The following is a 15,036-nucleotide window of genomic DNA, read 5'->3' on the forward strand; positions in this document are numbered from 1 at the left end:
CTGAAAGAATTCCTCAAAGGATTGTCTAACATGTTCTTCCTCAAGGAGAGTCGAATTTAATCTCCAGATGCCTTTTCCCCTCTGAGGAAAGTCTGAAGCATTCAAGACCACAGATAGCATACAGTGATCAGAGAACTCCACTGCCTGCACCACTGGGGGTGAGAAAGCAGAGGCCTCCTTCAAAAAAAACCTATCTATCCTACTCTGACTATTACCTCGATGAAAGGTGAACCCTGTGTCATCCGGAAGGTGCTTAATGTGCACATCCACAAGACCAGCATCCCTAACCATACTATTTAAAAAAACGCTATCATATCCCAGCCTGTCATTGAAGTCCTTCCTGTCCTTGGGCCTAGTCACAGTATTAAAGTCACCTCCAAAAACCACTTGCCGGGATGTAAAAAGAAATGGCTTGATCCTTGTAAAAAGGCATTTCCTGTCCCACTTTGTGTGCGGCCCATAAATATTAATTAGGCGCAGGTCCTGCCCTCCCACAAGGACGTCTAAGACCATACATCTCCCAATCTCCACCTCAATAACCCGCCGGACAGTTACCATGCCGGTTTTAAACAACACCGCCACCCCGCCGTAAGGCTCGGCCGCAAGAGACCAGTAAGATGGACCATACCTCCACTCTCTCTTGGCCATATGAATATCTGCCAAGGAGGTGAGCCTAGTCTCCTGCAAAAATAAAATTTCAGCATCTAATTGGCTGAACAAAAAGAAGGCCATAGAACGAGCTCTTACCGACTTAATACTGGCGACATTTATTGTCACCACTTTTAACGGAGGGGGAACCGCCATTTGGGTTATTGGGTGGATTGCTTCTTAGCTCCCCTCTGCTGCTCATCACCAGAAGCCTCTCTCTTTCTTGAGGCCTCCTCCAATTCCATTTCTGAATCAGAATTTTGCTCAGAAGAAGCTCCAGATGAAGAGATATCCCATGCAGAAGCCCTAGAACGGTTGGGGACAGACACTGGGGCATCCTGTCCCTGTTCCGTCCTCACCGTCTGTCTCTTCCGCCTCACAACCCTCCTTCTCTCCTCCAGGTACTGCAGGTCAGATTCAGAGATGTTATCTCTTGTTTTCTTCTTCTTTGAAGTCTTCACAGAAGACTTCTTTACAGAGGAAGCCGCAGCACCCTTTTTGGTACCCTCTACCACTCCTGGTGGGGGGGGACCTTCCCTTAAGTCAGACCTAAGAGGGGAAGACTCATGGGGCATAACTGACTCGGGGGGCACAAACTTAGAAGGTTCTGACACAAGAGGAGCGGGTACAGTAGGCTGGGGGGACACAGAGACAGCCACAGAAGGAATACCTACAGACACAGGAGGGTTGGCCACAGAAACTGGGGAGGGATCCTGAACAGGACCTGGGGGGTCAGTCACCGCAGAGGAGGATGGTACACCAGGGGCCTCATCCTCCATCCCGTCCAGCCTCAACAGTTCATCTACTACCTCCTTCTCCATATTGTGCCAGGCTTCCGGACATCGGCTGTAGGGGTGGCCAAGACGCAGGCACAGGTTGCACCTTATCGCCTGGGTACAGTCCCTGGCCACGTGACCCTGTCCCCGACATACTGAACATATTAAGGCTGAACAGGAGGAGCTAAAATGCCCCTTTTCTCCACAGCGGTGACACAGCTTTGGCTGACCAGGATAAAAAATAGTCATCCTATCCCTCCCTATGAAAGCCGAGGAGGGCAGGTGACGGACAACATTCCCATCCCTGGCCAACCTGACCGTTACTGACCAACCCCCAGTCCAGATGCCACGTTCATCAAGGATTTTATTTGGCGTTGTCAAAACCTCACCATAGTTCCTTAACCAGACCTCTAAGTCCCGAGCAGGAACACTCTCGTTAGTGAGAATGATGGTTATTTTTTTAACCGTCGATCTCTGCGAAACAGCAACTGGTGCCAGATCTTCCCATTCGGGTCTTGACCTGCACCGAGCCTCATATCGTTCCCAGAACAGGTCAAGACCCTCTGGCCTGGTGAAGCTGATTGTGTACTCCCGGCTCCCAGCTACATGTATTAGGGCATAAAGGTCATTCGCCCCAAAGCCCATCTCCAAAATCATATCCACCACCACACGCCGTGCTGGAGAGACTGCACCACCTTCCCATTTAAGTATAACAACATTACGTCTTGGACCCCCAGCAGAAGCCAGAGACCCAAGACCTGAACCAGGGGCGCTCAATGTGGCAGTTTGTGGTGTAAATCTCTGCCTGGAAGCAGGGTTCCTCATTGGCTGCAGCCTTGGCTCAATAACATTACCAGGTGCAGAGCGTACCACCTGAGCAAAAGAGGGCTTATCAGGGCCAAGACCCCACACTGATGTAACTCTAGCCGGTACATTACTATCATTATTATTAATTGCTTGTACTGAGCCAGCAGGATTGTCCATTGCACACATATTGGCAGCATTATCCATAACACCTGAAATAGAAGAATCGTTAAAATCACCATTCATTATCACAGTGTCTGTTGTAGTACTACAGTTGGCCTGATGCTGCAGTATAGAGTCCTGAACAACAGCTGTGACTGGACCAACAGCCTTGGGCTCAGCAAAAGGGGGGTTAATGGGTTGTTCAGGCTCTTGTAGTTCCTTTGCTGCAATGTCATTTTTTAAACGCAGTTTTTCCTGCAAGGAAACATCAGCAGCTGAAATATTGCTGGATATAATATTACCAGCCTGGGTGTCATTGGGCAAAACATCCGCATTAGCCAAGGTGTTAAATGGCACAAAAATAGTTTTATCAGTCACTTGTGACTTGCTAGGCTTTACCTTATCAGGCACATTGTCAGGAAAGTTCTCCTCACCAAATACCAGCTGATCCGCCTGTAATGGAGACTCCACTGCCTGGATCACTGTCAGCATACCTCCTGAGCCCTGAGAAGACAACGGGCTGCTCACCTCACCTTGGGGGGGCAGGGGTTCAGAAATGGGAGACTCCTCCTCCACCTCCATCTTTGCCATCCTTGCGAATCTGCGGTCATTGCAGAACTTTTCCTTAAAGGGCCCCTCTCTGCTTTCCATCATGGCCACAATGGTTTCCTGGTGTTGAACCCGGACCTTTGCCAACTGGATTTCCGAATCCATAGATCCACGGTTGCGGCTGTACAAACCTTCACGCTGCTTTCGCAGACGCTTCAACTCTGCTCTCAGTTTGTAGAGCTGGTCTCTCTCCCTATTCAGGACCTTGATCCCGGCCACCACTCGCTCCCGAATGGACTCGGTATCCTCATCCTCACCAGGGGCAGAGAGATCCCCAGCCATGGCTTGTCCGGGAGCAGGTATGTCATCCGTCAGCCCATGGGATAGCTGAGAGCTTCCAGCAGGAGAGGCCCTGCTGGCCTGCATGGCCTCCCCAGATAGGGGCCAGCAGGGCTGGGAGAGATTTTACCAGACTCCCCTCTCAAACAGATCACCTGGAGCAGCTCCAGACACACAGCCAGAGAACCTTCCTGCAGCCACACCCGAAGCTGAATGATGGGAAACGACTCCTCCCACTGACAGCAATGATGGGGCACTATTCCTCCCACTGACACCAATGATGGGGCACTATTCCTCCCACTGATACAACCAATGTGACACTATTCCTCCCACTGACACAACCAACGTGACACTATTCCTCCCACTGACACAACCAAAGTGACACTATTCCTCCCACTGACACAACCAACGTGACACTATTCCTCCCACTGACACAACCAACGTGACACTATTCCTCCCACTGACACAACCAATGTGACACTATTCCTCCCACTGATACAACCAACGTGACACTATTCCTCCCAGTGACACAACCAACGTGACACTATTCCTCCCACTGACACAACCAATGTGACACTATTCCTCCCACTGACACAACCAATGTGACACAATTCCTCTCACTGACACCACTGATGGGGCACTATTCCTCTCACTGACACCACTGATGGGGCACTATACCTCTCACTGACACCACTGATGGGGCACTATTCCTCTCACTGACACCACTGATGGGGCACTATTCCTCTCACTGACACCACTGATGGGGCACTATTCCTCTCACTGACACCACTGATGGGGCACTATTCCTCTCATTGACACCACTGATGGGGCACTATTCCTCTCACTAACACCAATGATGGGGCACTATTCCTTCCACTGACACAACCAATGGGGCACTATTCCTTCCACTGACACAATCAATGGGGCACTCTTCTTCTCACTGACACCAATGATGGGGCGCTATTCCTCTCACTGACACCAATGATGGGGCGCTATTCCTCTCACTGACATCAATGATGGGGCATTATTCCTCCCACTAACACCAATGATGGGGCAGTATTCCTCCTTCTACTAACCACGGGCAATATGTCATTTTTTTTACTCCCCCTGACTACCAAGCCTAGGGGCATTGTTACTTCCTCTGGCCACAGTCCGGCCCCTCTAAAGTCCAGTGGACTGTAAACTGGCCCTTTGTGTAGAAAGTTTGGTGACCCCTTATTATGGTATGTTGTTTTGCTTCAATGGCCTGCTTCAGAACATGCCACAGCAATTCATTAGAGTTCAGGAACACTATGAAATGTTTTAAACCATCTTGTTTAGTAACTCTTGTATTTTTGATCATTACTATAATGCATCACATTGCTTCTTTTTAGTTTAAAACCACAGAACACCCTTATATCCTGCCATAACATTTTTATATACACATTAGAATTTATTGATCTCTCCAAGCTATCCAAGCCCTGAGACTACAAACCAACAAAAACATTTCACTCCATCCATCATGCTTCACAGTTGGGAGAAGTGTGAGTGCTGCTGTGGAGTGTTTTGGTTTCCCTATAAGTTCCTCTATGTACTTTTGCCAGAAGCATAATTGTATTCTCATTTGTCCACAGAACATTGTTTCAGTACTGCTGTAGGATTTAGGCTTGGTTCACACTCCAACAACTTGGGATCCGACTTGTTAGACCCCAAGTCAATTGACATGTGAAATCCTATGTTAGTCAATGAGAGCTGTGCACTAATGCACTACTGAAGTTGCTCCGACTTTAGAAAAGGTTCCTGTATTACTTCAAGGCAACTTCTATCTGACTTCTATTCTATACTTCTATCAAAGTAGTGCTCAAGTCACCAAGGAGTCCCCTGGCAAAGTCACACCATAAGTCGCTCCTTAAAGCCTTAAAGTGTTTCAAAACCCACCTTTTATAACTTGTACCTATAGGTAAGCCTATAATAAGGCTTTACCTATAGGTACTGTAAAGGAGATATTTACATTGCATGCAGCCTGTGATGTCATCGGCGCATGCGCTCTGAAGAAACGGCCGACCGTGCCGTTTCTTCAGAGCCCTGTGCCGTGACGTCACGCGGCTCTGGTCAGTAATACAGCCGGAGTCCGCAGATCGGGAAGGAAGATGGGCGAAGATGGATGCAGCCACCATCGGGGACAACGCGGGCTTCGTTTGCAGGTAAGTGTCACAAAATGTGCTAGTATGCCGTGCATACTAGCACATTATGCATTTATTTTTCAGGGAAGAAAAAAAAATAAAAAAAAAATGGAAGACTTTACTTCCTCTTTAAAGATAGTGGTTTGCAAAATTTAGATATGACTATGGTTCATTGCTGCTTCCATGGAATGATTATGTACACATGTGTCATCAAGCTCAAAGGAAGCCTACAGTTCAACCTAGTGTTAATCATCTGTTTATTATATCGTATAACTTTGCACCATTGTAAGGCACTGATTCTTAGGTAAAATAGCAACAGTGATTAATCTCTTCTATTTGCAATCTTCCTGACTATTGATGTAGAACTTTTTCTAAGTCCCTGTGCTGACCTTTCCAGTCTTTTTTACAAACTATAGACATCTTTTTCTAGGGTCAATTTTTGCCAGTTATTTACTAAATTTATATCTTTTTTTCTGCTGGTAGTAATCTTACAGCCTGGAAAAGTTTTGAGAAAGGGATCCTCTGAGGGCACATCAGGTTGTTTATGGCGGCATCTGCCCCACCTATCACATGTTGCCTACTCTTTTTTTGTTGTGTGTTTTGTAAAAGTAAAAGATAAAATTCTGTGGGAATATGAAGGCGACACATTATTTGTCTCTATCCAGGGTCATGCAGCTCCCATTCTGTATGCAGCCTGGGCAGAGGCCGGATTCTTGCCTGAATCAGAACTCCTCAACCTCAGAAAGCTGGACTCCATCCTGGAGGGACATCCGGTACCGGTGGGTATCTTTCTGTAGCAAAAATACCATGCCTGTATTACTTTATGTAAGAAATGGTTTAATGAATATTCATGAATACATATGTAAATTCTCTGCTCAAAAAAAATTAAAGGAACACTTTTTAATCAGAGTATAGCATTAAGTTAATTAAACTCCTGGGATATTGATCTGGTTAGTTAGGTAGCAGAGGGGGTTGTTAAAGCGGTAGTATCATCAATTTTACAACGTTGCATTATCCAAATGATCTGTCAGTATTATATTACCAACCTTTTCCCCTGCCTGTCACTTCAGCCGTTCCCCTTCGAATTAGATCACTGCAATAAACTACGTCACTTGCGCATGCTCATTTTGATCTTCTTTTCAAGATAATGAGCTTGCCGGAATAATTCAGTGTCTATTGCGGGGCTGCGTCATTTCCTCTACTAGACGTCAGCCCCGTGCTCCCGCGAGACTTCCCTATTATTAGATCGTGGAGAAGGGGGGGGGGAGCCTCCTATTGGTTGTCCAAATGGTGAATGAAACCAAAACGAGGCTTGGTTTCGGCGTCTACTGCGCGGGATTTCGGAAGAATACACATACTGTGGGCGGAAATACAGCAGCGATCAGCAAAAGAAAACCACAGCAAGGATGGCGGCGCTCAACATCCCAACAAACCGATCAGAAAATATCAAATTATACAGGTTAGGAAAACGCACAATTGATTGCTTTCACTCAATTACATTGAACATTGCATGTTACTGGTGTTGAATGCTTTTAAATGATATGCTGTGACTGAGTTTACTACCGCTTTAATCAGTTTCAGCTGCACTGGTGTTAATGAAATTAACAACAGGTATGCTAGATAGGCAACAATAAGACAACCTTCAAAACAGAAATGGTTTTATAGGTGGAGGCCACTGACACGTTTTCCCTACTTATCTTTTCTGACTGTGTTTTCACTAGTTTTGCATTTGGCTAGGGTCAGTGTCACTACTGGTAGCATGAGGCAATACCTGGACCCTATAGAGGTTGCACAGGCAGTCCAACTCCCCCAGGATGGCACATCAATACATGCCTTTGCCAGAAGGTTTGCTGTCTCCCAGCACAGTGTCAAGAGCATGGAGGAGATTCCAAGAGACAGGCTGTTACTCCAGGAGAACTGGACAGGGCCATAGAAGGTCCTTAACCCTTCAGTGGGACCGGTATCTGCTCTTTTGTGCAAGGAGGAACAGGATGAGCACTGCCAGAGCCCTACAAAATGACCTCCTGCAGTCCACTGGTGTGAATGTCTCTGACCAAACAATCAGAAACCAACTTCATGAGGTTGGCCTGAGGACCCGTCGCCCTCTAGTGGGCCCTCTGCTCACTGCCCGGCACCGGGGAACTCGATTGATATTTGCTATTGAACACCAGAATTGTCAGGTCCCCCACTGGCACCCGGTGCTTTTCACAGATGAGAGCAGGTTCACCCTGAGCACATGTGACAGACTTGAAAGAGTCTGGAGAAGCCATGAAGAATGTTATGCTGCCTGTAACATCATTCAGCATGACCGGTTTGGTGGTGGGTCAGTGATGGTCTGGGGAGGCAAATCCTTGAAAAGACGCACAAAACTCTACAGTCTAGACCAGTGATGGGGAACCTTGGCACCCCAGCTGTTTTGGAACTACATTTACCATGATGCTCAACTACACTGCAGAGTGCATGGGAAATGTAGTTCCAAAACATCTGGGGTGCCAAGGTTCGCCATCACTGGTCTAGACAAAGGCACCCTGACTGCCGTTAAGTATAGCAATGAAGTCCTTGGACCCATTGTCAGACCCTAGGCTGGTGCAGTGGGTCCTGGGTTCCTCCTGGTGCACGACAATGCCGGCCCCATGTGGTGAGAGTATGCAGCCAGTTCCTGCAGGATGAAGTAATTGATACCATTGAATGGCCCCCATGCTTGCCTGACCACTATTTTTTCTCCTCTAGAGTCTATGACATTGGTTGGCTAGGGGTGCTTTGTGGTAACCATGTGCATGAGACTGTTGCCCAAATTGGCTGCTTGTCATTTATGACACCTGCTCCCCCCCCCCCCCCCAACACTTCCCAAAACTAAAAAGTAAATTTTCAATGGGAGATGAAATTGTACCAAATGTCAATGAATATACTTTCATACTAATCCATGCTTGTTTCTGTTTCAGAGGCAAGAATTTACAGATGTAGCCACAGGATCACTGGGCCAGGGACTGGGGGCTGCCGCTGGCATGGCTTACACCGGAAAACACTTTGACAAAGCCAGGTAATGGCAGAGAAACAAACCATTTCAGCAAGTGAGCAATCTTGTCTGAGTTGCTGAAGGCCAAGGGAATTATTGTGAGCTGGATGTAACATTCCCTGTAGGGGGGGTTTCTGTTCTGTGTTCTCTTCTATTTTGACTGATGACAGCTGTCTAAAGGGGCATTTCCCTCCCTTTTGAGAGATTTTCTCTTGTGTCCTGTTGTGTCCACAGAACAGAAAATGAAGAGAAATTTCCCCAAAAAAGGCTACTCCATCCAAACCGAAAAGAAATGTTCAGGCTATACTTTAACACAGACATTTTTTTTCCTTCATTTATTGTGCATAATTTTCATCTAAGTATATTCCTTGTATTCTTCTGCCTTGTATCCTTCCTTAGCATGAAGTAGCCTGAATATGTCATTATTGCCAAGAGATCAAAGATGTTATTCAGTCTCCTTCTCTTTCTTACATCTGATCTATAAAGTACATAGAGGAGGATGAAACTTCTGCTGAATGGCACTGAATACCCTGGTGACAGGTCTACTGAAAATGTAACTTCAGCAAACACTTTTTTGGTGGAGTCGGATGAAGCACGCATACCGGGGACATTGCTAGGATTGTGAATGACCTCAGGCACCCCTGGGGTACCCCGAAGAAAGCAATTATGCAACAAACCTCCAAAAAAGCTGAAGCGCTAAACCCAGGGCTATTCTTCCTTCTTAAAATGCCTGTCAAAGTCGCAGGCTTCCTCCAAATGGGAAATCCTTAGAACCAACTGCAAAACACACACAGGAGGGTGTAGCCACCTCGTGCAATACCATAAATCATTTTTATTTTTCACATCGACAAATGGATATTCACATGCAAGTAAAAAAATAAAAGAAACACATATCTGCTCCAGCTGGAACGTAATGCAGTTCATCCTGGGAAAAAAAGGGTTAAACAGCTGACATGTTTCGGGGGTCATGCCCCCTTCCTCAGAGCTTTGAGCAAGGGGGCATGACCCCCAGAAACACGTCAGCTGTCTAACCATTTGTTCCCAGGATGAACTGCATTGTGTTCCAGCTGGAGCACATATGTGTTGCTTGTTGTGTTTTACTTGCATGTGAATATCCATTTGTCGATGTGAAAAATAAAAATGATTTATGGTAATGAACAAGGTGGTTGCGCCCTCCTGTGTGTGTTATGCAGTTGAAGCAAATATGCAGCATGCTCAACGCACAGTGACAAATGGTGGGTGGGGTCTATTTGTGCCTACAGTGTGAGGGGCTTAAAGAGATATGGTAAATAGAACCTAAGCCTATTCCTCATACGTCACAGTAATAAAATAAGGTGAATATAATGTATATTGTAGCAGCTAAAGTGCATGGTTCAGGAGTGTTTAATGTACAGTGTGCAGGTGCCAGGAGAATATATCAAACAAAATTCAGGGGTCAGTAGTATGTAACACACAGAGTGCAGGAGTCAGTAGTATATAACACACAGAGTGCAGGAGTCAGTAGTATGTAACACACAGAGTGCAGGAGTCAGTATTATGTAACACACAGAGTGCAGGAGTCAGTAGTATGTAACACACAGAGAGCAGGTGTCAGTAGTATGTAACACACAGAGTGCAGGAGTCAGTAGTATATAACACACAGAGAGCAGGTGTCAGTAGTATGTAACACACAGAGTGCAGGAGTCAGTAGTATGTAACACACAGAGTGCAGGTGTCAGTAGTATGTAACACACAGCGTGCAGGAGTCAGTAGTATGTAACACACAGAGTGCAGGAGTCAGTAGTATGTAACACACAAAGTGTAGGGATAAGTAGTTGATAATGCTCAAGTGTAAGGTTCGGTAGTAAGTAAAGTACAGAGTGTAGGTGTCAGGAGTATGTAATGCACAAGGTCCAGGGGTCAATAGTATGTAAAGTACAGAGTGCAAGGGTCAGGAGTATGTAATTTACAGAGTACAGGGATCAGGAGTATGTAATGTACAGAGTACAGAGGTCAGGCGTATGTAATGTATAGAGTACAGGGATCAGGAGTATGTTTACCTATCTCAAGCACAAATCCCATTCCCCTTCACCTCCCCATGCAAAAGTCCTAGCCCCAGCATAAATCTTCCCCCTCCCAAGCAAATGATTACTTTCTTAAGAAAACCTCTCTTTACCCACCACTGTCAGACCCCCCCCCCCCCCCCAATCATCCAAGAAAACCATTGCTCGACCCATCAGCACAACTCTGCCACCCCCAGCAAAAAACCCTTCTCACCCTGATAGAAAAAAAACCTTCTCTTCTCTCCCACTAAAAATCACGTATTCCCCAAATAAATCCCACCTTCACCCCAGTCTGCAAAAATGAAAAAAAAAAAAAACCCCTGAGCGAGTTCGGGGTGGAGGAACTTGACTGGCCTGTACATAGTCCTGAACTCAACCCCACAGAACACATTTGGGATGAATTAGAGCAGAGACTGTGAGCCAGACCTTCTCGTCCAACATCAGCGCCTGATCTCACAAATAGACTTCTGGAAGAATGGTCAAACAATCCCATAGACACACTCCAAAACCTTGTGGACAGCCATCCCAGAAGAGTTGAAGCTGTTATAGCTGCAAAGGGTGGGCTAACTCAATATTGAACCCTACAGACTAAGGGTCCTTTCACACGGGCGGTCTGTATTTTTGTTCCGCGCAGTGACATTTTTTTTTTTTAAACGGACACGGATGCACTTTTGGAGGGTCCGTTCCGTATGTCTGTTTATCATCCCATCCGTTTGCGGAAGAAAAACGGACATAATGTATGTCTATGGGATTGCGGACATTAGCGGATGACACGGCTGACATCCGTTTTTGCGTCCGTTCCGTTATTTAAACAGAAGAAAAATAGGGTTCTCTTCCGTCTCAAAAAACGGAACTGAACGGAATGGACGCAAACGGATGTCAGCGGATGGTCATCCGCAATCCCATAGACATACATACGGATGGGATGAAAAACGGACATACGGACCGCCCGTGTGAAAGGACCCTTACACTCCATTCACACTAGCACGACTTGTCAGGCGACTTGGTCAGCCTGACAAGTCGCGCTCCCTCGCGGTCCATTGACTGCTACAGGAGCCGTTCTAATAGGAGCGACACAAGTCGCTCCGACTTAGAAAAAGGGTCCTGTACTACTTCGGGGCGACCTGGAGCAACTTGCATAGACATTCATAAAATGAAGTCCGTGCAAGTCACGCCGAAGTCGCGCTGCACGCGACTTCACAGGTCGCCCCGAAGTTGGATCCGACCTAGTGTGAACTGAGGCTTAGACTGGGATGTCATTAAAGTTCATCTGCATGTGAAGACAGGCGTCCCAATACTTTGTGAACCTGGCCTAAAGTTAAGGCTGGAGTTCAGTTATGAATAAAACATTAGTGGATCACATGCATCAGGATTCTGGCTTATTAAATATTTCATAACTGCTATCTCTGACATCTTTGAAAATAAACATTCGCTGCAAAATGGGCCATTATTGAGCGGTGATGGATGAGGGCAGGGTGAAGGCATGTCTGTGGTGTTTGTTGAGGAGTGTCTGTTTGAGCTGAGCATTGTTGGCGGTGTTTGATATCTTTCCCGCCTTTTCATTACCTCACCTGAACCTTTCCTGTGACTTGCAGGCATTGTAAAGGAGAAGGTGTGTGTTATCACAAACTCCTTTCTTAGCCTGAGCACATTGATAGGAGATACTCTGCCTACATAACGCCAGGTTTGCTTACCTTGTTATAAAAATGTATAAAAATAATCAGTTCTATGAACACCATCAAGCTCTGTTTGCATCAAAACTGAAGAAAAACTGGCAAAGTAAATGTAGGAAAACAGCAACCTAAAAAGGGGGAAGCTCTGCTTATTTGCCTCCTCCCCCCCTCCGCTGCCACATTTGGCACCTTTAGGGGAAGGGGGGGTTAAGTTTGGCACCCCTTCTCCTTCCCCCACCGCCAGTCCATTCACAAAGCACAGCGAGCTTCACGCATGCGCAGTAGGGAACCGGATGTGAAGACGCAAGGGTTTTCCTTAAACCACCTCACACCACATGCAGTCTGGTGCATTTTTTTCTGCATCAAAAATGCATGGATAGTAGGTTATATGGTTTTCAATGGCATAGTTCACACTAGTGTGGTCAGTTCCAGTGCATTCCAGTTCCAGAAAAAAAAGTAGAACATGCTGCATTTTTACTGCACTGGACTGTACTGGAACGTGGTAAAATGCATCAAAAACGCACTGGAACACACCTAAACGCACTGGCACACACATGTCCTTATTTAAGGTTGGAAAAAAAAAAGGGGGGGGGGAATGCACTGGACTGCATCAAAAACATGCATGCAGAAAAGCATCCAGAATGCATCCGGGCTGCGTTTCCATGGTGTGAACTGGCCCTTTGCCGAAATGTAGGCAGCAGCACCCGAGAGCCAACGGAAAACCGGCTCGGGTGAAGACACCGCTGGACAGCTAAGTGTCCAAATTAAAAAAATAGCAGCTACAGTATTTGTAGCTGCTGACTTTTATTTTTTTCTGAAGGAGCCTGGAGCTCTGCCTTGAAGGCCAGTTCACACCACATGCAGTAGAGTGCTTTTTTTTTCTGTATCAAAAACGCATGGATAGTAGGTTACACGGTTTTCAATGGCATAGTTCACACCAGTGTGGTCAGTTCCAGAAAAAATAGAACATGGTGCATTTTTTTCTGCACTGGACTGTACTGGAACGCAGTAAAACGAATCAAAAACTCACCAGAGTGCACCTAAACGCACTGAAACACACATGTCCTTATTTAAGGTTAGAAAAAAAGAGGGGGGGAATGCCCTGGACCGCATCAAAAACGCACCAAAAATGCATCAAAAGCACACTGGTTTGCGTCAAAAATGCATGCAGAAAAGCATCCAGGAACACATCCGGACTGTGTTTCTATGGTGTGAACTGGCCCTAAAGGCGTTGTACACTTTCAAATGTTTTCACGGTGGTAGTGTAGTTCTATTTCACATGCTGTTTGTTTGCATTGCCTTGTACCGACAGGCTCACATATTGTGGCTGCAGTTTGTAATTTCATGTCTCATCAGTTCCCCTATGTCCATGTATTGCTGCAGCTAGCCTGTCCCTATTCGCCAAGGGGACAGGACAACTTCCTGTGCTGGGTCAAACATTGTCCAATGCATGCCTTGCCACCCCCTCAGTCTTGCATCACTAATGTGGGAGTGCTAATGTGATTAAATATATCATCTTCCAGCTGCATAGTGAGCTCACTGTGTGTCTGTAAATGCTCTTCCTGCCTGTGTCTGTGTCAGTTCTAATTATTGTGTAGCTCCCACCTGCTGAGCACTAGACTGAGAGACCCAGGAATGTGGGATATGTAGTTTCTTCACAGGAAGTGTCAGTTCCAAGACTACAGACAGCGGTTCTTTTTTAACCTTTGCAGTGCCATGCTGTATGCCTTGTTCCCATACAAACAGAAACTGCTGACACAGGAATGTAAAGATTTACTCTACTATATGCTATATGTACAGGGCAACAAATGACGCCATGAAACGACATGGTCAAAGCACATCTTATGCAGGTGAAAAACACAAGGTCCAGGTAGGTTATGTTTACCATGCCTTTAACCCTATGCTGCCACAGCTGCAAGACTTACTTTTATACACACTCCACAAGCCAAGTGACCGCTTTCTAATGGAAGCAGTCTGCAGTTGTACAGCCACCTAATCACTTTACGTGACCCCTGCTAGTGCACCCCCCCCCCCGAGCATTACTTTCCCCCACTATGCTTCCCATGCTTTAAATGGCTGGCATCACTGGGTAGAAGGGAGGGAGACTGGTGAACATCTGTTCGCTGATCTTCCCTAGCCATAATAAGTCTGGAAGCGATGTGTAAAATGTCACTTCTGGTTTCTGTTGTCACTGTCCCTGGCCATTGCGGTCAGGGAAGAAACTAATGGTCGGTCTCGGAATTAGGGGTTAATTAGACCCCTGATGTCTCATTAAAGAGAACCTATCCTAAAAATATATTATGACAGAGGAGATTTTATGTACCCTATGTGTAAAGTAAAAATAAACAAATTGTCAAAGAAAAAAAAAAAGTCTCATTAAAGAGAACCTGTCCTAAAAACATTATATGACATATGGGACTTTATGTCCCCTGTGTGATATAAATAAAGTTTTAGTGTAAGTAAAAACAAACAAATTCTCAAAATAAATAAATAAATAAAAGTTATACCCAAGCATTTAAAGCCCCCCCCCCCAAAAAAAGCCCACCATGCCCCCACATACACGCACACATGGACCTTAACATACCCATTGGGTGCTGGGCTACATACAAACACTTTGCTTGATACAGGGCTCAAAATTTCAAGTCATGAGCTACTAGCCAGGCCTTAATAGTTACTCGCCACTTGTTACCCCACCCAAACCCTACCCTGCTCCGCCCCTAAACACGCCCTCGTAAAATATCTCATAAAATTACACTGTAAAATGTTTTATTCAGAATTATGTTACAAAAAAATATCAACAACAACAACTTTAGAGTGCCCACAGCGTGCCCCCTTAAATGCAGAGTGCCCACAGCGTGTCCCCTT

At 46.0% G+C, this 15,036-nt stretch overlaps 1 protein-coding gene across 1 annotated transcript in view; it reads left to right on the top strand.

The window, feature by feature from the left end:
- Window positions 1-15,036, top strand: part of TKT (transketolase) — a 69,809-nt gene that overhangs the window by 24,989 nt on the left and 29,784 nt on the right. Inside the window, exons 3-4 of the mRNA XM_082265106.1 lie at window positions 6,106-6,219; window positions 8,383-8,480. Coding sequence (XP_082121232.1) covers window positions 6,106-6,219; window positions 8,383-8,480 — 212 coding nt within the window. The remainder of the gene's footprint in view (window positions 1-6,105; window positions 6,220-8,382; window positions 8,481-15,036) is intronic.

Source organism: Pelophylax lessonae, assembly GCF_965119305.1.
Source record: "Pelophylax lessonae genome assembly, chromosome: 8".
Taxonomy (NCBI): Eukaryota; Metazoa; Chordata; class Amphibia; order Anura; family Ranidae; genus Pelophylax; species Pelophylax lessonae.